The sequence below is a fragment of the Pinus tabuliformis genome, chromosome 6 (assembly GCF_031772625.1).
Source record: "Pinus tabuliformis cultivar Carrire ecotype Pingquan chromosome 6, CPIR1, whole genome shotgun sequence".
NCBI lineage: Eukaryota > Viridiplantae > Streptophyta > Pinopsida > Pinales > Pinaceae > Pinus > Pinus tabuliformis.
Genome location: NC_142292.1, coordinates 232,813,828 through 232,840,981, shown reverse-complemented (window position 1 = coordinate 232,840,981; position 27,154 = coordinate 232,813,828). Strand labels below are relative to the sequence as shown.

Below are 27,154 nucleotides of genomic sequence, written 5' to 3'. Positions count from 1 at the left end.
ATTTCATCAAGAAATCCATATTCCTTGTTTTCTTTTTCTTGCTTCTTTTCCTGCAACTGATTCTTATACAAGACCTTTTCATTGAATATTACATCTCTGCTCCTAATGATTTTGTGATTTTCGTAATCATATAAGTGATAACCAAAAGCATTAACACCATATCCAATAAAGGTACATTTCTTTGACTTTGCATCAAGATTTGTTCTATTTTCTTTATCAATATGGACAAAGGCTTCACAACTAAAAGGCTTTAAAAAAGAGTAGTTTACCTTTTTACCTGTCCATGCTTCCTCTGGAACACCACCATCAAAGGAACATGAAGGCCCTCTGTTTATTAGATAAATAGTAGTATCTACAGCATCTGCCCAAAACTATAAAGGAAATCCTGCATGCAATCTCATGCACCTTGCACGCTCCATGATTGTTCTGTTCATCCTTTCTGACACACCATTTTCTTGTGGTGTTCTTGGAACTGTCTTCTCTCTGTGAATTCCATGCTCTGAACAGTACCTATCAAACTCTTTGCTGCAATATTCACCTCCATTGTCTGATCTAAGACACTTCAATTTATTTCCTGTCTCAATCTCAACCAAAGCTTTCCATTTCTTGAAAGTATCAAATACATCAGATTTATTCATAATACAATAAATCCAAGTTTTGTGAGTTGCATCATCAATAAAAGTAACATAATAACGAAAGCCACCGAGAGATGATACCTGAGCAGGTCCCCATACATCTGTATGCCCAAGCTCTAATTTTTCGCTCTTCTATTCTTTCCCAACTCTAAGAAATCTGACTCTCTTCTGTTTTCCATAAATGCAATTCTCACAGAAGTCCAAATCAACATTCTTCAAACCCAGCAAAAAATTCCTTGAGTGAATAATCTTCATCCCCTTTTCACTCATGTGTCCGATCCTATGATGCCATAATGCCGCATCTGCTCCTTTGGAAGTTAAAGCATTAACAGAGTTAAAAATACCATTACATAAATACAATGTACCAACCTTTTCACCTTTTGCTATTACCAGGGCTCCTTTTGTGACCTTCCAAGCTTTATTTGTGAAAGTTGTCAAACAACCTTCACCGCCTAACTGCCCTGTTGAAATCAGATTTTTCTTTAGATTTGAAACATGCCTTACCTTCTTTAGTAGCCATTGGTTTCCATTCTACTATTTTACAAGAACCTTACCCATTCCAACAATTTTACGGGGTTTATCATCACCCAAATGAACTTGTCCAAAATCTTCTTGAACATAGTCATGAAAGTATTTCTTATCAGGTGTGGCATGGAATGAGGCCCCTGAATCTACCACCCAGGAATCAGTAATATTTTTGAAAGAAAGAATCAAAGCATCTTGTAACACCTCACCTGTCACATTTTCTTCATGATTGTTTTCTTGTTGTGCATCTCCTTCTTTTCCCTTTCGAGATCTACAGTCTTTCTTTAGGTGTCCTTTCTTTCCGCATTTCTAGCACACTATCCCCGATCTGGACTTGGATCTGCCTTTTCTTGATTTACTGCGATATCCTGAGCTCTTTCCTCTTTCCATTTTTCTTCCCCTAGACTCTAAACTCAAAGAATTACCCGATGTATCACCGAAGCATTTCGATTGCATTTTCTCACTAAGGATAGCACCAAAAACATCATCAAACTTTAAAGTACTAGATCTAGACCCAAAGTTACTAATGGCCATTACTAAACCATTCCAAATTTCTAGTAATGAGCAAAAGAATAACAGAGCTCTAACTTCATCACCAAAGCTTACCCCTACATAACATAACTGGCTTGTAACAGTATTAAAATCATTTAAATGGTCTGCAACAAATCCACCTTCCGACATCTTCGTATTAAATAACCGTTTCATGAGAAATACCTTGTTTGAGGCCGAGGGTTTTTCATATAGTTTCTCCAATGCCTTAATCAAACCCTCTATCGTTGTTTCCTTCGAAATGTTGAAGGCGACCGATGCCGCGAGGCACAACCGTATTGTTCCGAGTGCCTTTCTATCGAGAAGGTTCCATTCTTCATCTATCATACCCATCTGCATCTTTGTTTTTCCACCCAATGGTAGGTAGAGATCTTTCTGATACAAATAATCTTCCATTTGCATCTTCCACAGTGAGAAGTTCTAGCCGTTAAATTTCTCAACCCTAAACTTACCATCTTCTGCCATTGCACCCACTCGAACAAGGAAGCCTTCTTTCCTATGAGTTTATCAGCCAAATAGACCTTCGGCTCTGATACCAGTTGTTAGAAAATTATATATTACGGAGAAATGGAACACATAAAATATTGCAAAAATACAAACACAGAAAATCCATAAAAAAAGAGAGACACAGATATACGTGGTTCACCCAGTTTGGGCTACGTCCACCCCGAACAGCCAATCCTTCCTTTTTATTATCCAGCAAAATTAAGAGACACAACCTATAGTAGATCCGCTGTAATATCCTCTGTTTTTTCTCACAGTCTCACCACTCTATTTCTTGCTCAGAGAATACACATCTATGTCACAGCCTCAAATACAATGCCCTCATACAAACAGAGGGGTTGCCTTCTTGGGCAGAAAAACCCTAAACTAAACATAAGTTCTACCATCGGATCATCTGCCTAATGAACGGCCTAGGTTGACTAGAAATTACTATACTTTTACCAGGCAATTTTACATCTATTTTTGGCTTCGGGGTCGCTACCCCCGAACCCCCATCAGGGGACCACTAGCCCCCGGAGCCCTGTAAGGGGGACAAGTCCCCCCCATACTCCCCTGCGTGGAGGGTTGTACAAACTTCCTGGGGTATACATTTGGTTAAAACAAAGACCTCTAAACAATCATGCTCCACACACAACATGTTCCCCCATTGTTCGACACATTCGATGTTGCTAAGCAACTGACACCAACAAAAATCAACCCAAGCTGCATCAAACAGACCACAACATATAGGAACATGGACACAGAGATCAAGAACACTCACCAGTAGAGTATCCAACTATATTGAGTTGTTAAAGCTGGACAACTCCTTCAAGAGGGCAAGTGGTTCAAGAGGGACTAGGTTCAACACAAATTTCCTCACCTCATGAAGGATCTGCATGCTATGGGTAACATTGGTTCCTAATGGAGGAGGAATAATCCAGGTTGATATTGGTGGCCAACCACCTATTCCACCTACACCTCCAGTCGGTTTCATTAGTTTCCTTGATTATAGTAGAATTTACTCTTTTTAGTAGCTTTTCGGGTCCTGACCTTCCAGAGTTGTTTTGACCCCCTAAAAATTTTTAACGTCCGCAACAAGCCCAATGTTGTAGGCAATGGATTTATACAAACCCTATAGTACTCGAAGAAATATTTCCAATGAGGTATCATACATTCCAAACGAAGATCATATGGCCAAGTTACGACCCCGAGAATTTGGCTACCCAACTTATATCCCCAATGGAGCCCACAAACTCTTGGCGTTCCATATCCTAGAGTTATGGTTTCGGTCATTTAGGGTTTCCATTTGTTGTTCAATAATAAAAATGGCATTGAGACTCATTTTTGTAGGTTTTAACCCCGTACAGAAATTACCTGCATACGAATTCTGAAACACATAAAATAAAAAATGCGAGAGCATAACACATAAAACACATATACATAGAGATTTTCCCCTAGATCCCAAAATCGGGACTACCAGCTTGATTTTTCATTATGTTCCTTTCAATGTTATAATACATATTTATACATGGCAAAGCATCCAATACCATGGACCGAAAACCATTGCATCTAGAAACATGTGCGAAAATCATGCACAAAACCATAGGTGGGTCCGCCCAACCTAACGTAGGGTCCAAAACCAAAATTTTCCTAGGCACTGCCCTGGACCCCATAAAGTGGGGTTACAAGTATGCCTCAAACCCCCTGTGACCCCCCCTGCTCCACAATTGGCGCAACGAAGGGGGGCTCATCCCCCCCCTCTAACCCCCTGATTAACTACGTGGGCTAGTCGTGGAAAGAATATAACACAACCCAACACTCTCCCACTTGTTGTTTTCTTTCCATTTTTTTATTTCCACAGGGGCCCACAAGAGAGCTTAGTCATTTTTCCAGCCCTGAAATGCCCATTTTCTCTCTACACCAAGAGAACTTCTTAGAGCTCACAAAGTTTGTCAATGCATCTGCAGTATTCTTCAAAGTGTCCACCTTTACCAGCAACACCTTTTTGTCTTCTATCATATCCCTCATAAAGTGATACTAAACATCAATGTGCTTTGTCTTTGAATGATATGCGAGGTTCTATCCTTATAACTCCCTATACTAACCCCATACTTGAACAGAATCTTTGCAACCAAACTACTTCCTTGCTTGCATGAGTGGCTGCCATGTATTTTGCCTCTATAGTTGATAGTGCCACTACAAATTGTTTCTTACTCATTCAATTAACTGCGCCTCCCAATAGGTTAAACACATAACCACTTGTAGATCTTCTCTAATGTAGATCTCCAGCCTAGTCTGCATCAACAAGGCCATGAATATCCAACATTCTATCCAATCCTGGTCTTCCTTGGTAGCACAAATCATAATCACTAGTGGCACGCAAATACCTGAAAACCCGCTTCACTGTTGTCCAATGCTCCTTCCCTGGTTTTGACATAATCTTGCTCAATACTCCCACTGCATGTGCAATGCTCGGTCTAGTATAGACCATTTCATACATCAGGCTACCGACTGCACTTGCATATGGAACATGGGACATGTCATCTTCCTCTTCTTGTGTCTTCAGACACTGTTCCGCAGATAACCTCAAACCTACAAGAATAGGAACCTTCACTGGTTTACTATCTTGCATATTAAACCTCTGTGGTATTGTCTTGACATACTTCCTCTGGTTTAAGCAGAGATTCCTCTTTGCCCGATCTCTTTTAATATCCATGCCCAAAATATAGTTTGCAACACCAAGATATTTCATGTCGAATTTGGAAGACAATTGGATCTTCAAATCCTGGATAATTTCTTTGTCATTTCCAACCAACAACATATCATCCACATAAAAGACAAGATAAATAACACAATCACCAATTAATTTAAAATACACATAGTGATCTTCTTTGCTTCTCGTGAAGCCAAGTCCCCATATAAATGTATCAAACTTTTGATACCACATCCTTGGTGACTGTTTTAACCCATACAGAGACTTCTTTAACTTGCATACTAGTTTTTTCTTACCATTCACCGCAAAGCCTTTAGGTTGCTTCATGTATATTTCCTCTTCCAGATCCCTATTAAGAAATGTTGTCTTCACATCCATCTGTTCTACCTCAAAATCAAAAGCAGCAGCAACAGATAAAATTAATCTAATAGAAGTTACCTTGGCAACAGGAGAAAAAATATCACCAAAATCAATTCCTGACACCTGGGAATAACCTTTTGCTACCAACCGAGCTTTGTATTTCTCCACCTTTCCTTCTGCATTTGTCTTCTTCTTGAACACCCATTTGCTACCAATGGGTTTCCTTCCAATTGGCAACTCCACCAGATCCCAAGCCTCATTTTTGTGCAAAGATGCCATTTGATCAACCATGGCCTCTTTCTAGAGTTTTCCATCCTCTGAATCCACTGCTTCCTTCACAGTTCTGGGATCATCATCAGTAACAAACAATGAAAAATTTGAACAGAAAGCAGATGGACTATACCTTTATGGCTGCCTTCTTTCTCGAACTGATCTTCTCATAGCTGGAGTTTGTGGCTCTTCATCTTCTGATTCATCCTCTACTGTAGAATTTGATTCTTTCTCCTTTAGCTCAAACTCTATCTTCTCAGGTTCCCTTGGTTGGACTTCATGTTTAATAACATCTTTCACCTCTCTGAACACAACATCTCGACTATTCACAACCTTCCTTGCTACTAGGTTCCAAATCTTATAACCCTTTAAACCATCCTTATACCCAATAAAGATGCACTTTTCAGATTTACTATCCAACTTGGTTCTTTTCTCCTTTGGAACATCTACATATGCATCACAACGAAATACCCTCGGATGTGAAAGAGAGGGTTTCTTACCAGTCCATACCTCTTGCGGAGTCTTATCCTCCAACGCTGATGAAGGTGATCTATTGATTAGGTAACATGTTGTCTCCACCGCCTCTACCCTGAATTTCTATCCTAACCTAGCACCACTAAGCATTTTTCTTACCCTTTCCATCAACGTCTTGTTCATTCTTTCTACAACTCCATTTTGTTGAGGTGTATATGGAGTAGTCTTATATTGTGATATGCCACACTTCTTACAGAATTCTTCAAATTCCTTACTGCAAAACTCTCCACTGTTATCTGTCCTTAGCACCTTTATCTTCTTCTCTGTCTAGTTTTCAACCAGAGCCTTGAATTCTTTAAACTTGTCAAAGACTTTAGATTTCTTCTTAAGGAAATATATCCATGTATTCCTTGAGAAGTCATCTATAAATGATACATAGTACATAGACTTACCCAGTGATGGAACCTTCACAGGTCCAAACACGTCACTGTGCACAAGCTCTAATATCCGTTTTGCCCTCTTTCCACCAAAGGGGAAACTCACCAGATTCTGCTTTCCATATACACAATTTTCACAAAAATCAAAATCCAGAGAGCTATTGCTCATACCTTGTACCATACCTTAACATGAAGTATTCGAAGGCCCTTATCTCCAATATGTCCAAGCCTTTGATGCCACAACATGGTCTTCCCTCCAGAGACCACTAGATTTTCTGCTCCACTTTTAGGAACAATAGAACTGCTGCACCCATCAACAACCGTGCTACCTTGCAGCTTGTGCAGAGTTCCAATCCGAACTCCCTGCATCATTACCAGTGCTCCCGAAACCATCTTGCAGTTATCCTTCTCGAACATTTTTTTTACACGTGCATCATCCAACTTGCTTACAAAAATCAAATTTCTAGCCAATGCAGAAATATGCAAAACACCCGGAAGTGTTCTAACCCTTCTACCTTGCAACTTCAACTTTACTTTTCCATGACCAACGATTCCAGCCTTCCTATCATCCCCTAAGAAGACATCAGCACCATCGTATTTCTCATACTCGCAGAACCACTCTCTATGGGGAGTGAAGTGAAAGGATGCACCTGAGTCAATCAACCATGCCTCATGATCTACATGTGTACTTGAAGAAGCCAAGTACACATCCCCACCTTCATCTGAGGTGGTTTTCACCTCTGCAGAAGGAGCATCAGCAGATCCGTTTCCTTTCTCAGGAGCTTTAGATTTATAGTCCCCTTTGTAGTGCCCTTCCTTTCCGCATTTCCAGCACACCACCTTTACAGGTTTTCCTGGAGATTTAGATCTCCCTCTAGATTTAGATCTCCCACTTGATGACTAATTTTTGTTCCTGTTCTGGGACCATCCTCGTACAGACAAGTCATCACCATTTTGGCTCTCCATATTTTTCCATCTCATCTCCTTTGTCAGCAAGGATTAGACTATTTCATCAAACTGTAAGGTAGTTGCATTGCTACCTATTGCAATAACTACACTATCCCACAAATCTGGTAGAGAACACAACAAACTGATGTACTTATCTTCATCTGAAATTTTAATATCAACAGATGCTAACTGACTTACCACTAGTATTAAATTCATTCATATGCTCTGTCACTGAGTCTCCATCTTTCATCCTCAGGTTATATAGCTTTTTCCGCAGGAACAGTTTATTCACTAGAGACTTAGATTGGTACAAAGTCCCTAACTTGTCCCACAAAGCCTTCGCCGTAACTTCCCCTAATACATTCAGCAATACTGAATCTAAGAGACATAATCATATTGTGCTCTTTGCCTTCCAATCCAACTTCTTCCATTCTTCATCGGACACTCCCTTTGGTTTAGTATCCAGATCTACCACAATCCACTGATCGTTATCCACCAATAGATCCTCCATCTTGAGTTTCCATAACTCAAAACTCTAACCATTAAATTTCTCGACCTCTATCTTTCCACTACTCACCATCTTCTTTCACCACCAGAATCGATCTCGCAGATCTCCCACTAAACAGGGTCTACCATAGGCTCGAGTGAAAGCCCTCAGCAACAAAGGCATCCTCTTGAAGCCAAAACTGCTCTGATACCAAATTTAGGTTTTAACGCCATACAGAAATTACCTGCATACAAATTCTAGAACACATAAAATAAAAAATGTGAGAGCATAACACATAAAACACATATACACATAGATTTTCCCTTGGATCCCAAAATCGAGACTACCAACTTGATTTTTCATTATGTTCCTTTCAATGTTATAATACATATTTATACATGCCAAACATCCAATACCATGGACCGAAGACCATTGCGTCCAATACCATGGACCGAAAACCATTGCATCCAAAAACATGTGCGAAAATCATGCACAAAACCATAGGTGGGTCCACCCAACCTAACATAGGGTCCAAAACCAAAATTTTTTGAGGCGCTACCCCGGACCCCATAAAGTGGGGTTACGGGTATGCCTCAAACTCCTTGTGACCCCCCCCCCTGCTACACAATTGGCTCAACGAAGGGGGGCTCTTCCCCCCGTCTAACCCCCTGGTTAACTATGTTGGCTAGTCGTAGAAAGAATATAACACAACCCAACAGTTGTAACACATTTCAGAGGCATGTATCCACCACATCTCTTCTCAAAGTTAAGTTATCATTGCCCGAGCTAGTTTATTTCCATTATGTATGTAAGCATATTTCAGTTTTTTTATATTAATGGAATAAAGTTTTATTTTTGTTGAACCTCTTTTTTTATGTTTATATCTGTATTTTGTTGTATTTATATATAAATCTGGATAAAAATCATGGCTTCAAGACTCAAAGTTTCGAAAATTAGCTCTTAAAACTTGGAAGGTGGTGCCCAATCTTTCAGGTTCAAATTTCATGGATTCGTTGGTTCTAAAGCTTAGAAATTTTATAAAGGTGATGAGACATTGGGTGAAGGAAAAAAAAGGAAACTGAGGAGGGAATTGGGATAGATAGAAGAGGATATGACTAATCTTAATAACTCATATACCACGGATTTCCTCTCTTCAGACAAAAATTTATGAAAAATGGCTTCAAAGTATTATAAGAGAAAAATATTACAAATCGAAGAGGTTGAATGGTGTCTCAAGAGTTGTGCAATTTTTATCAAGGTTGGTGATAAGAATAAAAAAAAATATCATCACTATGCATCTCAGTGCAAGCACCAGAACATGATATGGGAAATTACAAATGATGTTGGTCATCATATATTCAGATTGGAAGACCTTCACAGAGAGGTTGTGTGTTTTTTGGGGGATTTTTATTGTGGTCATTGATACATGGACTTTGACAACCAAATAGTATGCATACAATTCTTTCCCAAGTTATTCTCAGAAGAAAATGGTACTTTTGTGGGCAGGCCAATCACCATTCAAAAAGTCTCAAATGCACTAAAGTCTATTAACAAAGACAAATGTCTCGATCTAGACAGCTAGACAGTGGATCTATTCACTCACTTTTTGATGTCATGGGTATTGATTTGTTGGATATGGTTGAGGAGTCTAGAAGATTATGTAAAAAAATTGGGGCGGTTAATGCTACATTCATAGCTTTCATTCTAAAGTTCTCAAAGCTCACATTATTCAAGGATTTAAGACCTGTTTCTTTATGAAACATCTCATATAAATTACTCGAACAAATATTTAGTGAAGAACTCATTTTGGATTATTAAAAAAATTGAGGATAGACTACCCCTTGGTCGCATAGATGGCTTTTGAGAGGTGATAGACTCATTCTCACACAAGTAGTTTTACAAAACATTTATGTCTACTGGTTTCATTTATATACGACGCGCATATTACTATCAAGAGGATTAATTACATTATTTCAAATGTTCTATGGTATATGGCAAAGGGAAATTGAAAATTTCATCTGGTTCAACTAGAGGAATTATCCTAGAAGAAGGAAATGGGTGGATGGGGCATAAATAGGTTGGAAAATTTTGGTTGGTCTTTGATGACAAAGAGTCTATGGCATGTCATCTTTGGGAATGGTATCTAGAAACAAATTATCTAGGAAAAATATTTAAAACACAAGGATCATGTCTCATGGATCAAGCAGGGTGGTCCATCCCCAAAAAAATTATCAATTATCTAGATGGGGTTTCATGAGAATTAAGAAATGGTTATTTGGTAATTTAAAATGGGAGATCAAGAATGGTTCAAATGTTGAGGTTGGATTGGACCCGATTTATGGCTTCTTTGGTGATCATATGCTATCAATCAAGATTATATACCATTTATATGGCTAAGGAATCTAGCACATACTTCAAATACACTCAATGTTGGACAGTGATTCCCATGGTCTATCTTGGAAACATGCTTTGGAAATGGGTTTAGAGATCCAATGGGCTTCTATTTTGGAGGACAATATAAATAAGTTATACATGGTTAACATCTCAACTCAAGTGATTCCTGAATCCCTTAAGTGGGGTGGTCGATCAGTTCATGGGAAAATCTCGGTAAAAGAAATATATAAGTTCATCTCATTTAAGCCACAATAGTTTTAGCCCTTATTTTCGTACATGTCGATTTCGAAAGGGAATATGTCATTGAAAATCAATATTTTTGGATGGCTCATGTTGAAGAACAAAATACTTTCCTAGGATAACCTAACTAGTGTTTCCTTTGTAGGAATTCAAGTGAAGATGTTTACAATTTATTTATTTATTTCTCGGTCTTAAGAGCCATTTAGCTGAAGGTCACACATCTCTTTTCCATTTCAACTTCTTGGTTTTTCTCTTTGATTGATTCTTGCATTCACATTTCGCAGTCCAAATTTAAAGCTCGCACAATTGTCCCCTTCTTCATATTTTAGGGTATACAACGTTCTCAAAATGTTAAAACACGCTACAGGTTATATGATCCCATCATCTGTATGTACAAACTTCTAACGCGTTTCTTCGATGATGCGAAAAATTCTATGGGAAGTGGATGTGGGGTGCACATAGCTCTTTAGGGACATATAAATATAGACTCGAGCTGGAGATGTGGCCCTGGTATAAACACATGCACCAAAATCACCACACTGTGGGGGTTGTTGCATTGTGTCAAAAGGATCAGACTCACCATTTTGTTTCTTTTTGACAATTCAAAAGTTTCAATTGAATGTATCAATAATCGCTATCATTTCGCCGCACCGCCGATATGCAATTAGATGCGACAAATTAAAGAATTGAAGTCTAGATTCAAAGAAATTTAGTTTTCTAACATCTCTAGGTCTCAAAATTCTGTGGCAGATAATCTCTCAAACTAGTGGCTCCAATGCCAATTCAGAATTATGCATTTCAAAGTTTTGGTTCTATCTTTTGATGACATGCTCAAATATTTTTGGTGTTAGAATGTCTGCATGCTTTATTTAATTAATCCTTTTTGTCAAACATGGTGACACTTCTATAGTGAACTTTTAAATGGGATATTGACAGTAATTATGACACATGTTCTATGTACTTTAAGTGTATTTTTTCTAGTTCTTTCTTTTGCTCACAATACATGCTTGTCCTATTAGAACATACAATCACATGTAATCAGCTCTCTTTTTTAATAGAAATATGGTCACATTTTTCTTCTTAAAAAAAAAAAACCTAATATTTTTCATTTTTTTCATTTTTTTTTAATTTTTCCATGCAATTTAATTTCTTTAAATTGTAAATTTCAAATGTTAAAATTATATTATTTGAAAATTTTTAAAGTATTTTGAAATGTTAAATTATATTTATATTTTTTAAAATATAATGATAATTTAATTTCACTTACAATTACATTATCACCATCTTAAAAAAAAAACTTAAATCACATTAATGACGACATTATTCCATTAATTAATTTTCGTTTTAAGAGCATAAAATAAAATTTAACTTTAAGTATAACCTAAGAAAGCATAGAAATCAAAATTAAGTAAATGCGATGTTGAGTCTCTATCGAAAATTTTAAAATGGAAAATGAGAAATAACAATAAGTATAACATAAGACACGATAGAAATCAAAATGAAATGAATGTGATTCTAAGTTCAAATATGAAATTATGATGCTTTTAACGTAATAATTATCATATATTCGATAAGAAGGGTATTCTTGTATGTATAGCTATTTGTTAACTAAGATGTTATTGGTAATGCAGGTTTAGGGAGAATGACACGTTCACCTGTTACAATGTTGCAAGTATTTCATTTCTTGTTTCATCTGTATCACCTCCTTCTGTATCACCCGTTTGAAAAACTTGTGTTACTTTCATTTGTTTGTGCAGTTCATAGTAATTTGAACATCTAAATTTAAGGAAAAAAATTCTTTTTTTAGAACTAAAGTCTTATTGATTTAAATTTCATCATGTACTACTAAAAAAGATATTGTTCATGCATTCTTTGGTTTTAATTGGTTAGAGAAATTATATATGTTGATCGTGGACAAAAGTTTACGTAATGCAAGATAAAAATATATAGTACCAATAAACTGCTTACAATTACCATATACTCGACTACATAAACAAAGAAAACAACTCTTATGAGGTAGAGCATATCATCAACAAATTGAAGAAATATGAGGGGTTGGGTCTTTAGCACTTGTTCCATCTCGAGAAGGAGGTTTTACCCTATTGAAGATGACTTTGAGGATGAGAAAGTTGGGTATCCAAATTAGCAAGAAAAGTGGATTGGTAATGTTGCACATGCTTGATTTGACTCAAAAGAGAGACTATGTCATGTGTTATTCATGTTTCTCCTTCAAGCCCTTAACCGGAATTGTTTTCATCTACCAATGGAGGGTTATGGAGTTCACGTACTAGCTCCATCCTCCCCTGATATGGCTAAGGTCAGAAACCTGGTTGGAAACCTCTACTTGGATATATGAATCAGAATAATCTTATCAATCACTAGTGGGTAAGGGTTTGAGTTGAAAAATATCCTCACAAATTTCAGGAGGGTGTGGCAGAATGGAAGAGCAGCTACAAAATCTTAAGCCTGAGCTTGAGCACGCGGCTTGCCCTAAGGGCCTTTTCCCCTAGCCCCTCTATAATTAGACATTTGTTTCTAGGGAATACTACGCTAAAATAAAAATTCGAGACAAGATGACTTACTCACAACGTTCAAGTATTCAAAGGGTTGAGACTAAGAAATCTAGAAAGAGGAAAAACCCAAGTAGGTTTCTATGGCAGAAAAGGCCAACCAATAAAGGAGAGTGAATGAAAACGAGTGTCAGATGAAATACTCCTTGGAAGGTCTAATACCTTTTGGGAGACACCATGATTCAGGGTGCTACTCGACCAATGTGATATCAAAACAAAAGCAAACATCCACTAGCTAAAATTGAAACTAGAGAATGAAATTGTTGAACCAAAATAATAGAACATTACCCTGGACGACCCTTAGAACCTAAATTGTCAAGGTCGTGCAAAGTGGACAAATATTGGTGCCTCCTCCTACAACATTGATCTCCAATGTTTCCACTGGCATCTTGAGATTTGTGACTACTATGATCGGAATTCCTATCCCCTTACCATTGCTTAATTATTAATTCTTGTGTCGAAGATATCGAAACCTAGAATCCAAATCACCAAGAATGTCAGTGCATGTCAATTAATACCTAGAATAGAAGGCCAATGTCTAAGCTTGATAGAAATCCTACTAACTATGCCATAACTCTATGAATTTACAGTTAGATGCACAAGGTAATTGTCCCACCTGTAGCGAGGGAGAAGCTTATACATACTAGAAAACTTAGAGAGCAAGGTCTCTCCTCTCATAGTGATCAAGCATAGTAAAGATTGAAATTTGAATAAAGAGTAGTGTATGTAGTTCACATGACATGTGTTGCATGGGGATGGTTGCCCATGCCACCCTAGACCCCTCTTAAATGGTATCTCTCTCAGTAGATGTAACAACCTTAGGTTAAAAGTTTATGCAATAAAGTTAATAAAGGCACACATAAGACCAAGGTCATGGGACATGTATTCTGAGCTGAATGTTTGGAAAAAACATCTTAGTGGGTGTTCATGTGGTTTATTATGTCTAAGGAAGTTGGAAAAGGCAATGTCAGAGGCTTTGAAAGGGAAAACAGGCATTAATTGGCATTTTAATTATGAAAATAATGGAAAATAGGAGAAAAGGAAGGTGAAAGGTCACAGGTTGCATGTGAGGAGGAAATTGAAGGAAAAATAGAGCAAAATGAAGAAAATAAGGGCATCGATGATAAAAAAGGATTTTGAGGATCAGTTCACAATATTTTGAGAGTTTTTCATTGAAGCTCTCTCTATTCTCCCTATCTCATAATCTTGCACACTTAGAGCACTATTGAAGCACTCTAGCATTGGAGAAAGCAACGCAATAGAAGGACAATAAAAGAAAAGAAAAAAAAGGTCAAGCAAGGAAGAGTTGCATCAAGTGGCTACAACTTGATTACTTGTAGCTATTGAGTTGCATGTGTGATTTCTTTGCAATTTTTGGCATGCATTGTACATGGATGTGTGTATTTGGTTCTCTTGTTTTCATTGGCATGGGTTTTTCCAGGTGTGATAGTGGTCTCAACTTTTCATTTCCATTTCTAGATAGCCATGGTGTAATGGGGTTCTTTCATTGGTTAAGATTTGGATTGCTGAACAATTTTGGAATGGGGTGAGGTTGTCTCAGGAAAATTCCCAAGGGCCTGGGAATCCCTTGATCGGTTTTGGCAGGATTGTGCTAAGGCCCGAGGGTGGAGACAAGAAAAACACTCAATGTATTGATGAAGAAATCCAGAGGCATCCAAGCATGTTTAGGGCCTACTGATCCCTTGACAAGTTTTGGCATGATTGCGTTAAATCCTGATAGTATATGTTTTATTTTGGGCCTAGGAATCCCTTGACCGGTAATTGGCGGGATTGTAGTAAATCCTAGTTGTGTAGGTTCTTGTTTCAAGCCTGGGAATCCCTTGGTTGGTTTTGGTAGGATTGTGGTAAAACCTGAAGAAGCTTTGTTGTTTTGTTATGAGTCCCACATTCAAGTTTGGAATATGGCACAGGGTGATTGGCTAAAATAAATATTTGGTTCAACCAAATCTATAGTCAGGTGGCACATTGAAGTGCCTAAATTGGTTGGGTTTGCATATGTTAATAAAAGCTCTTTTCCTCTATTTTTATGAGAAATTGTACTTGTTATTATGTGACTTTGATAGCTGGTTTATCATGATGTATATGTAGTTCATATTCTCATTATATGTTGGTCATAAGATGTATATTCCTTATGACTCTTGATGTTTTTTGATTGGTTGAGGAATGGTTAATGAATGCATAAGGTATTATATGTTATTGCAGCTATTGTGAGATTGAATCATACCTTCTTGATATTTTTTAGACAAGTATGAGACCCCTATGTTCAGATGTGCATTTATAACTTGTAGATTACATGTTCACAATGTGTTTGATGAAATGTTTGTGATGATTAGGCCTAGTTAGGTCAATTTACTGAGTAAGTTTTGCATTATTGTCTTTTTCCTTGTGCCATTCATCATTCTGGAAAGTTCTATCAACTTCTCGGCAGTGGTCTAGAGACTAGGCTTGGAAAGTTCTATCAAGTTCACAGTAGTGGTCTAGAGACTAGCCATGAAAAAGTGGCTTAGATTCCAGGCCGGCATGCTTAGAACTAGGAAATCTAGATTGCAGTTGTTGGGAGGCAGGGTTATCCATGCGAATGGAGGGTCACAGTCACTAGCTCACATTGTTATGGACACGAATTGGAGTTCAAATCACTAAAAAGGAAGGTTAGCTCAAGGTTTGGGCACATAAAGCGGTGGTTTAGCTCCTAGGGTTCTTGTAGCTCCTGAGGAAGGGTAGTAAGGTTTTGGTTTGTCGAGGTAGGGTATTTAAGAACTCGCCCATGAAATACTTCAAAATGGTAGCATACAATCCCTGTTCCTTGCATAAAGACTGCTCTGATGGCATATCCATTCATATCCTTCTCCACTTCAAAGGGATGCTACAAGATTGCAAATTCTAGAACTAGTTCTTGATTGATCTTATTCTTAGCTCCTCAAAGTCCCTCTCCTAACACTTTCCCCACAAGAAACTCTTTCCACTTGCTATTATGACATTAAGTCGCACTACTACATCTTAAAATGAGGCTATGAATTTCTTTAGGTACTATTTCACCCCAATGAAACTCATAACCTTAGAAAATTTGTTAGGCATTGGCCATTTCTTAATGGCCTCGATCTTAGAATGATATATCTTTAGCTCTCATCCACCTTTCACATGCCTCAAATACACCAAACAATATTATGAAAACTCACACTATTAAGATTTTCTAGTAGCTAGTGCTTCTGTAATGTCTCCAACACGTGTCAAATGTCATATGTGCTCCTCCTAGGTAGTGCAATATATCAGTATATCATCCAAATATAAAATAAAAAATTAACTTATAAAAGGGGGCAATACTTAATTAATTTATCTCATAAACTTGGTGCATTACATAGGCCAAATGACATGGCTAACTACTCATACAAACCTTTCTTGGTTTTGAAGGCAATCTTCTAGGTATCTTCTTCATTGATTCAAACATGGTGATATCCAAACTTTAAGTATATCTTGGTGAATTAGTTTTCTTGTTGTAACTGATCTAGTATATCATATATCCTGGGTAGGGGGTGCATATTCTTGAGTGTGATCTTCTTCAATGCCCTATAACCTATGCACATATGCTAAGTCTTATCCTTCTCTAGTGTAATGATGATGGGTTACCTACATGATGATGTACGCAGTCAACTGACACCATGTTCTAGTAGCTTCTATAACTATTTAGTCACCTCATTTTCTTCTATAATAAATTTTGTATATATCCCAATGTTTAACAATGGGGAGTTTTTCAATAGTTGGACCTTGTGCTCCACTTCTCTCTTAGGTGGTAACCCTTTAGGCTCCCATAACACATCCATGTATGCCTTTAGAAAATATTCCAGTTGTTTTTTATGTTTCTAAGCACACCCATCCATGGCCTCGTTTCCTCTTATTGACTCTTCTATAGATTGATTTTCTCTTAAAATAATAAAACATACTTCTCACTAGAACTGATTAATTTCTTAACTCGGTTAGCACTTACCAATGAAATTTTAGTCTTTCCATTGTGCGCATTTATGGTGAATGGTTTTCTATCCTTGATGTGTTGTTAATGGTTGGATATATACATGAATATTACATCCCACATGTACACATAGGGACACCCAAACATGGCTCCACATACATTAAGTGGAAGAGAATCTAGTTCTACTTCATCAATAAAATCAACACTATAGTAATAGTAACTCTAATTTTGCACTAATTTTTTACATTCAAATTTGCATCCTTATTTACCCATCCTAATGGATATGGGCTTTAGATGATCATGAACTTCCAACCCAAAATAATTTACTACCTCTATTGCAATGACATTCTCTTGTGATGTTGAGTCAAACAAAGCATCAATCTTTGTCTTCTTCACTTTATCTTTATAAGGAAGATTTCATTCATTTATTTATCTTCCTTTTGCTGAAGGATACTTAGATTCACCTCCTTATACATTCATGTAAAAATTATCTTCTCATCCATGTATGAGTTGCTTTCAAGTAGGTTGCTTGAATAAGTGGCTCTAATATTCTTCTTCTTATTTTATTTTTTTTGTTCTTCAGGTTAAGCTCTAGATGCAACTTTTGATACTTCCCTTTTGTATGGTTTTTAATGTTGTGTTCGTTGCAACGGATGTTGGGATATTTTCACTGGCGTGTTGTGGCTACTGTTGGGTCTTGAAAATGCCATTCATTTCCATTACACTTTCACTATTATGTCCATTATATCACCTCCATTTCACTATCATGTCACTACATTCATCCCACTTTCATTATCATTGGACCACATTTATGTTTTTCCAAACTTTATTAATTCTTAGCCTTTTTAAGTGAATTTGTGGTAAAATTATGAAATAATGTGCATATGCTTATACGTAACAAGTGAGTTGAGATTGTTGACATGTGTAGGTCAAAAGGAGCCTTCTAGAAGACCTTTATGTGGCACTCTAAGGTCAAATTCTAATTTGAGTCGAAAGAATCATGGGATCATGAGGATATGTGTCACATCTCCTAATTGTATTGAAACTCTAAGAAGACATGTGTCTTATCAGTTCCTATTTTAATTAGGACTCTAGAGGTAGAGGGGGAGATTCATGGACTCTCATTAATGAGATGACTTCTCATCTTTTTGTATAAATAGGAAATCTCTATTCTTCATTTGTTAGCTTGTTAGTGTTAGCTTAGCTTGGCTTTTAGTTCTTTAGCTTGGAGTTTGTAGTTCTTCCTTGATGGCTTTGGAAAGCTTTGGAGAGCTTTGTTGTACTTTGTAATTTTGAAGAATTTGAATAAAGCTTTGATGTTCTCAATATGGAAGGAGATGTCAAGTAGATGTCATGGATCATATTAGAATGTAAGGTAGAGTAGATTTTATTTTGTAATTTTGCTTTGATTTCATTCATGTGTGTTATTTTATTGCTTTCAAGTTTGATAGTTTAGATTTTCCATTCATGAAATTTTAATTCATGCAAGTGTGTTCAACTGGTTGATTGTAGATTAGTTTTTCTTTACATGTTTTTGCATCAAATAGTGACATGAGATTTGTCTCTCTACTGACTTTGTTTTCTTAGCTTTTCAATTTCAGTTATGATTTGATTTCAGTCTTATTTATTTTATGTTGTTAGTTTAGATATCAAATTCTTCATGTCATTTGATGTTATCTCCAGAGCCATGGCTTAACCCCGAAAAGCTACTTGGCGAGCTATTGGATTATGAGTGAAGTGATTTGATCTTAATTTCATCTCTGCAATTAGATATCAGGTTCTTCATGTTATTGACGTTATCTCCAGAGCCATGGCTTAACCCCGAAAAGCTACTTTGCGAGCTATCAGATTATAAGTGAAGTGACTTGATTTTACCTTCATTTGCAAGTAGGTAATTTAGATATCAGGTTCTTCATGTTATTGACGTTATCTCCAGAGCATGGCTTAACCCCGAAAAGCTACTTGGTGAGCTATCAGATTATAAGAGAAGTGACTTGATTTTACTTTCATTTGCAAGTAGGTAATTTAGATATCAATTCTTCATGTTATTGACATTATCTCCGGAGCCATGGCTTAAGCCGGAAATGCTACTTGGCGAGCTATCAGATTATAAGTGAAGTAAATTGATCTTCCTTTCGTTAGTCTATAATTTTTGGTTTGTTTGAATGCAATAGTTTAGATTTTATTTCTGTAATTAAATGGGTAGCAGAGACAGTGATTTCATGACCAGTATTTCATCTTTTGTTTGATTTAAGTAGCTGCATATTTACATTCATGTTTAAGTATTAATAGCATGTTCTGAGATCTTTTGAAGTGCTAAGTTTTGGAAGTTACCATAATGGACATAAACCTTCTCTTGAAATCTACATCCATACTTGACCTTTAAAAGTATTCTTAAGACCTTAGAATAGGATTTCCAATTGTGTTAAACACTTTAGGAAACGAACGAGAACAAAACCCCAAAAACAACATAAATTATAAAACAACGAAGTAAGAAAAAGGTTAACTAAGCACATATGGTGCACCACACTTCATCAGTTTATGATACCCGGATTGATAATTTATATAGAGCTATTTAAGATATTAAATTGACTAGACATTTTGGCACCATTGACGGGGAAGTGTGATTAGGAGACCTTATTTCTTACATCTAAAAAAAATTCAATAATTCTTGAGTATGCTCTCCTCCTGCAATTTGTGTGATCTTGAGGATCAGAAAAAGAATTTTTATGTAAAAAAAAAGAAGAGAAATTAATAATTTCTTGAGTATGCTCTCCTCGTACACTTTATGTGACCTGGAGGATCATAAAAATGATTATTATGTTAAAAAAAAAGGACACAAAATAAACTTCCTCATTTCAATTCATTCAATAAAAAATAAAAATAAAAATAAATGAAACCCAACTGCTTTGATAGGTTCAACTATCCAAGATTGACTGGTTATGGTTTGTAGTGGTCCTCAAAACACTGTTCCCTGTTTTAATAAGGTTTTTCAAATTAGCTGTGAAATGGAGTCTGATTCAGGAGCTAATTGTGAATTCTGTAGCTAATTTCAAGGTTTAGCAGGTTATAGGAATCAAATGAAGAAACTAACCACATGGGCATCTCCAGAATTGTCCCAACATGGATCCTATCCTAGTCACCGAGCCCATATTGATAAAAAATCAGCTTAAGACCTCAGTCAAAGTCCTACTTTTAGTATATTTTACTTGAAGACTTTGCTGCCTAAAATTGAAAATCATTAATCCTTCTTATAAAAATTCACAATTTCAGAGAGAAAAAAATCAATGGCTATCCCCAATTCCAGTTTCCACTGTGGCCTCAATAGAAAATCTGCATTCCTGTTTGAAGCTTTGGCCTTAAAACAAACCTGCAAAAACATTTAAAAAATAAATAAAAAAAATAAAAAAAAAATCCTCCTCTAGTTGTTTGCGTGACTCTTGTAAACAGCAACAGCAGATCAATTCTTTCATCTCTGTGTCGGCTTTGAAATTAGAGAGAGAGTAGCAATATGCAACAACATTGCGTACTGTTTATCCTTGTGCATGCGTTTTTTTGATTTGTTTGTTATGTAGACAAAAATCAGCGTTTACTTGACAAACAAAAATCTACTGATCCTAACAAGGGAGACCACCCAATTCATGGAAAATCCATACTTGAACGCACAACATCCTTAAAGGGGGTACTAGAAGATATGAAATTTGTGCAGATATGAGATCAACAGGCCTACATTGAGGCTGCCCTTCATAGAGCTAACTTTACATCTCCTCCTGGACGTTCATATCCTTCACTGCTAGGGTCATCTTCACTGTATCAGTGCTGATTGAGATTTTATAATTTCTGAATTTGTTGGTAGTGTACATTTTTTAATTATCTTTGGAGACTGGAATCATAACCTCCGATTCGAAATTTCACAGTCGAATGCAGCAACTCAGGAAAAACTCAAAACACTGAAAAATGTCAACATTCAACTGCACGATTTGGCCAAACAGAGATGAATTTGAGAAAAATAAAACATGTGTTTTTTCAAAAATAGGGTCAATTAAATAACCCAGAAATAATTTTAAGGAATTTAAAGCGGTTTGGGATATCTCCTCGATTCTTTGAAGCCCATTTTTGCAGGCCGCGAGAGGAAAAAATGTAATTTCAATTAATGAACTGATAGTTTGATTTAATTCGGTTGTGTGGGGAATGATATTCCAATTTGGGAACCTAGTATGTGCTAGTATTCAATCTGAATTACACATATTTAATGACTAACAGTCTCATGCAACCTCCGTGACTGTGCTTCAGTTTCACGGCCGACAGCCAAGATGAATCCAAAAATCATACAGCTCTGTTTTAACTCCGTTATGTGAACCAAGCTTTGCACAAGTCAAGGATTGGATTCTTGTGAATCGTAACCTAATTGAATACGGCTCTCTCTCACCGAAATTTTCATTTTCTACTCCGCAGTTTTTTTCATGAACTCAAACCACTCGGACTCCATTCAGCCTTGCGATTTTGTTCATGAGGGATACTCTGCCACCATGCAGTCTGTCTGTACACCAAGCTTTACAGCCTTCATCCATTTCCTTTCATAAGAATCTTCTTACTTCTTAAACCCTTCTTAACGCAACCTCATACTCATCATTTTCCCAGTCTTCTTCCATCATCTATATAACCAATTTGTTTTCATATAACCATCATTTACAGAGTTATTTACATAGTGAAAAAAAAAAGACAGAATGGGTCTCATTGACAGAGCCCGAGGGAGTCATCAAAGCTGTTGAAAAGATCATACATTTTCATTACTCTGATATATTTTCATCATTAAAACTGTTTTGCTTCATACACCATTTACAAAATTTTTATTTTTCAGGTAGAGAGTGAAGAAAATTAAAAAATATATATATCAGATCATGAATAATTGGTCTTGTGCACCAGCTGTGATCTTAGCCTCTATCTCCCTAGTACTTGGCTGCATAAAATCTCCTTTCCAATAACTTAAATTAAAAAACTGATGGTTGACTGTCTTTTAGCTATGGAATGCAACCTGATTCCGTAGCTAACTGGCAATTCCGCAACCATTTTCATACTTCTATAGGTTATAAGTGTCAAGAGACGAAACAAACCACATGGGTAGCTGGGAAAATGTCAGTACATGGAGAGTGTCCTATCCATTTGATCCAAATCAATGAAAAGGGCCCCGGTCAAAGGGAAGTCAAGGTGTGTGTTATCACTAAGTTGTCGCATGTCAAGAAAAAAATTAATAATTTTGAATCAATGAAATGAATAAGTTATTTACTCAATTTTCAGAAGGTATTGATTAATTTTGGACTGATGATGAAATATGAATGGCTAACTTTTTATTCAATATTTTTAGCTACAGAAACTGTGCACATTCTGTAGCTAAACATCAATTTGTAGCTAAAAAACCTCATTGTTCAAAACAGCCTAACTTTCTCATACAAAATCAGATTTTGATGATTCAAGTATCATTGGAAGATCTCAACAAGATCTACACAATGAGAAATCCATCGTTAGAGTTTGAAATAGTGAATAATGAAATAAATTGCTGAAAAGAAGCAACATTCAACTTGGGTCACCAATTCCAAAGCAGGTATAAATTCTTTTGATTTTTCCTTTGAGAACTTGTTTCATTAATACAAATTCTTAGTTTTGTGTGTAAATATCATAAGTAGAGAGATTGATTACCTCTCTCCTTTGATAATCTTACATTCCGTTGCAGAAGAAGTATTATTTTTTTGTAGGTTCCAGGAGGAAGGACAAATGACTACAAGAGAATGGTGTCTCTCTAAGAGACCAATTTTTTCATAAGAGGATGATCAGCAATAAACAGGAAATACACTGATACAAAATCAGATCCAAACACTTGAAAAACTTTCAGATACTATTTTCTTCATCACATCCATACCTCATAATAAACCATTCACGTCATTTCACTCCATATTTTCCATTTACATTCATATACACTTTCCATCTCTTTTTGTCCATTTATAACCCACAAATAAAAGCAAGAGGCTCATTCACATGCTTATTGCTCATTGCCATTTCTGCTCTCTATAGCCATCTTCCATTTTCATCTTTCATTTCCTGTCATTTTCATCTCGCAAATAAGCCCTGCTTCAATGCAAATTATTGAGTCCATAGTCCTTTGAGTCTAAGTTCCTTGTAAAGACACATTGAGGCTTGCATGCCTTAATGGCAAGTTCTCAAGTTGACAAACAATGGGAATACATTAATTTCCCTTGTTAATCAGATCTTCTAAGTGACTCGACATCGACAAAACTATTCGTACCTAGCAAGATGTGTTTGGGCATCTTGACTCTCATTGTCATCAATGGTGAGAGTTCTCGTGTTGACTAGTGGCATCCATCAATGGCCACTAAGTCAACAATTTCCTGTTATGTTTGACATTATAACATCTTTTCACATTGTAGGAATTGTGCCAATGAGTTTTGAAGACATGAAGACTATTATTTTCAACATTTTGGAGCAGATTCAGTAAGTTTTAGTAGAAGCAATAAAAATTCATCGTAACTTTTTATCCATGACTCCTCTTGTTCAGCCACTTAAAGAAGAATATGATCAGAATTTTGCAGCCACCACAAAAACAACTCATTCATTCCAAAGGGTAAGTTAAGGTATGTCATTTTCTAACTTTTGACCATAGAATTCCATAAAAAGCTAGAATGATAATTGTTGGAAAATCATTTCTCTTCCTCATTTCATAAAATTGCCAATACCATCAATTGGGGGGGGGGGGGGGGAATACATTCATATTCATATATTGCCATGTCCATATCATATTTAGGAGCCCACATACTTCCAACATATATTAACTATTACATTGTTATTATGAGCATACAATGGCTTTTCAAAAAGTGGTTAAAGGATAAATTGGATACAAACAAAATCATGGTTGTCACACAAGAACCAACCATCATGCAATCCAATAAAGATATACTTTGCAAAAGATAATCAAAATATCATTATGCAAAGTTCAAAGATCAAAATAGAATGCAACAATAACAAAAAAAAAAATTGTTGTAACAAAAGAACCAACCATGTTTCAATTCAAGTAAAACACTTAGCAAAAATATGAAGTTATCAATTGATATCATGCAAAGTTAAGCCAAAGCTCAAGGATTAAAAAAAGGTTAATGTAATATATATTGCATGAGGACATGCAATAACTTCAGTTGGGGGATATGTTGGGTCTTGAAAATGTCATTCATTTCCATTACACTTTCACTATTATGTCCATTATATCACCTCCATTTCAATACTATGTCACTACATTCATCCCACTTTCATTATCATTGGGCCACATTTATGTTTTTCCAAACTTTATTAATTCTTAGCCTTTTTAAGTGAATTTGTGGTTAAAAATTAGGAAATAATGTGCATATGCTTATACCTAACAAGTGGGTTGAGATTGTTGACATGTGTAGGTCAAAAGAAGGCTTCTAGAAAACCTTTATGTGGCACTCTAAGGCCAAATTCGAATTTGAGTGGAAAGAATCATGGGATCATGAGGATATGTGTCATATCTCATAATTGTATTGAAACTCTAAGAAGAAATGTGTTTTATCAGTTCCTATTTTGATTAGGACTCTAGAGGTAGAGGGAGAGATTCATGGACTCTCATTAACGAGATGGCTTCTCATTTTGTTGTATAAATAGGAGATCTCTCTCCTTCATTTGTTAGCTTGTTAGTCTTAGCTTAGCTTGGATTTTAGTTCTTTAGCTTGGAGTTTGTAGTTATTTCTTAGTGGCTTTGGAAAGCTTTGGAGAGCTTTGTTGTACTTTGTAATTTTGAAGAATTTGAATAAAACTTTGATGTTCACAACATGGAAGGAGATGTGAAGTAGATGTCATGGAGCATATTAGAATGTAAGGTAGAATAGATTTTATTTTGTAATTTTGCTTTGTTTTCATTCATGTATGTCATTTTATTGCTTTCAAGTTTGATAGTTTAGATTTTCCATTCATGCAATTTTAATTCATGCAAGTGTGTTCAACCAGTTGATTGTAGATTAGTTTTTCTTTACATGTTTTTGCATCAAATAGTGACATGAGATTTGCCTCTCTGCTGACTTTGCTTTCTTAGCTTTTCATTTTCAGTTATACTTTGATTTCAGCCTTATATATTTGTTGTTGTTACTTTAGATATCAAATTCTGCATATCATTTGACGTTATCCCCATAGCCATGGCTTAACCCCGAAAAACTACTTGGCGAGCTATCAGATTATGAGTGAAGTGATTTGATTTTACTTTCATCTCTACAATTAGATATCAGGTTCTTCATGTTATTGACGTTATCTCCAGAGCCATGGCTTAACCCCGAAAAGATACTTAGCGAGCTATTAGATTATAAGTGAAGTGACTTGATTTTACTTTCATTTGCAAGTAGGTAATTTAGATATTAGGCTCTTCATGTTATTGACACTATCTCCAGAGCCATGGCTTAACCTCGATAAGCTACTTGGCGAGCTATCAGATTATATGTGAAGTGACTTGATTTTACTTGCATTTGCAAGTAGATAATTTAGATATCAATTATTCATGTTATTGACGTTATCTTCAGAGCCATGGCTTAACTCGAAAAAGCTACTTGGCAAGCTATCGGATTATAAGTGAAGTAAATTGATCTTGCTTTTGTTAGTCTGCAATTTTTGGTTTGTTTGAGTGCAATAGTTTAGATTTTATTTCTATAATTAGATGGGCAATAGAGACAGTGATTTCATGATCAGTATTTCATCTTTTGTTTGATTTAAGTAGCTGCATATTTACATTCTTGTTTAAGTATTAATATCATTTTTTTAAATCTTTTGAAGTGCTAAGTTTTGGAAGTTACCATAAGGGACATAAACCTTCTCTTGAAATATACATCCATACTTGACCTTTAAACATATTCTTAAGACCTTAGAATAGGATTTCCAATTGTGTTAAACACTTTAGGAAACCAACAAAAACAAAACCCCAAAAACAACATAAATTATAAAACAACGAAGTAAGAAAAATGTTAACTAAGCACATATGGTGCACCACACTTCATCAGTTTACAATACCTGTATTGATAATTTATGTAGAGAAATTTAAGACATTAAATTGACTAGATAGCTACCATATGTTTACCCTTTCCTCTTATTATAAGAATAATTTCCCTCTACTTCAATCCACTTGATTAACCTTTCTTCAAGACTATGTTCTCTAGGTATTGTGCCTATACACAAGCCTCATCCATCGATCTGGACATGAGAAACATCACTTGATTTTGGATATGGCTATGTATACCCCCAAAATAATTCTGAATTATATATCGGTTCTTTGGGGAGATACCTAACATTATAGCCATATTTTTGAACTCTGGTGTGCTCTTACATGCTTTTCCCCTACGTTTTCCTAAAGTAGGTCCACCAAATTCATTGGTCCTCTACATACCCACTAGGGTAAAAATGTAAATTTATGAAGGTTTTAAAGTCCTCCCACTTAGTTACTCGAGGATTTCCATCCAACCTCAAGGTTGCCATGTAGTTTTCCCACCATGTTAAGGCATGGCCCTCTAATTTTAGTCATGCAAGTGAAATCTTATGTTCTTCCTCGAATTCTTGGACACTCAAATACACTTCTAGTTGTTGCAAACATTGATTTAGCTTTATGGTATATATCTCACCTTTTTACAACTAAATATATACCTTTTCTTCCATTTTGAATAGGAACTATGAATTATTCATGACACTCAAATTCGGTTGATAATTTTCAGGGCCTTTCTTTGGATAGTTCTTTATTCCTTCTCGATCACTTGATTCCCTCTTTGATCTATGCTCTACAGTAGCACCCCCATCTTCTTTGAATATCCCAAGATTATTTCTTAGAGATGCTGGCTTAAGGGGGCCTAACCTAGGTTCAGATTTATTCGAGCCAACCAACAAAACCCTAATTTCTGGCCCTTTTTGCAACAACCTGAGTAGCGCAAGTTGCAGAGTCACCCAAAGCAATATTGGGGGATGCTAGAACCAGATTTCTTCATCTAAAGGCCAATGTGATGGTCTTCATATAGTTCTTATAGCTTAT

General features: G+C 36.2%; 1 protein-coding gene across 1 annotated transcript in view; it reads right to left on the bottom strand.

Moving 5' to 3' along the window:
- The window catches only part of LOC149258267 (MADS-box transcription factor 23-like), a 208,239-nt gene that overhangs the window by 95,099 nt on the left and 85,986 nt on the right, over positions 1-27,154 (bottom strand). The window contains exon 3 of the mRNA XM_089371127.1: positions 12,171-12,232. Within this exon, the coding sequence (XP_089227253.1) occupies positions 12,171-12,232 (62 nt within the window). The remainder of the gene's footprint in view (positions 1-12,170; positions 12,233-27,154) is intronic.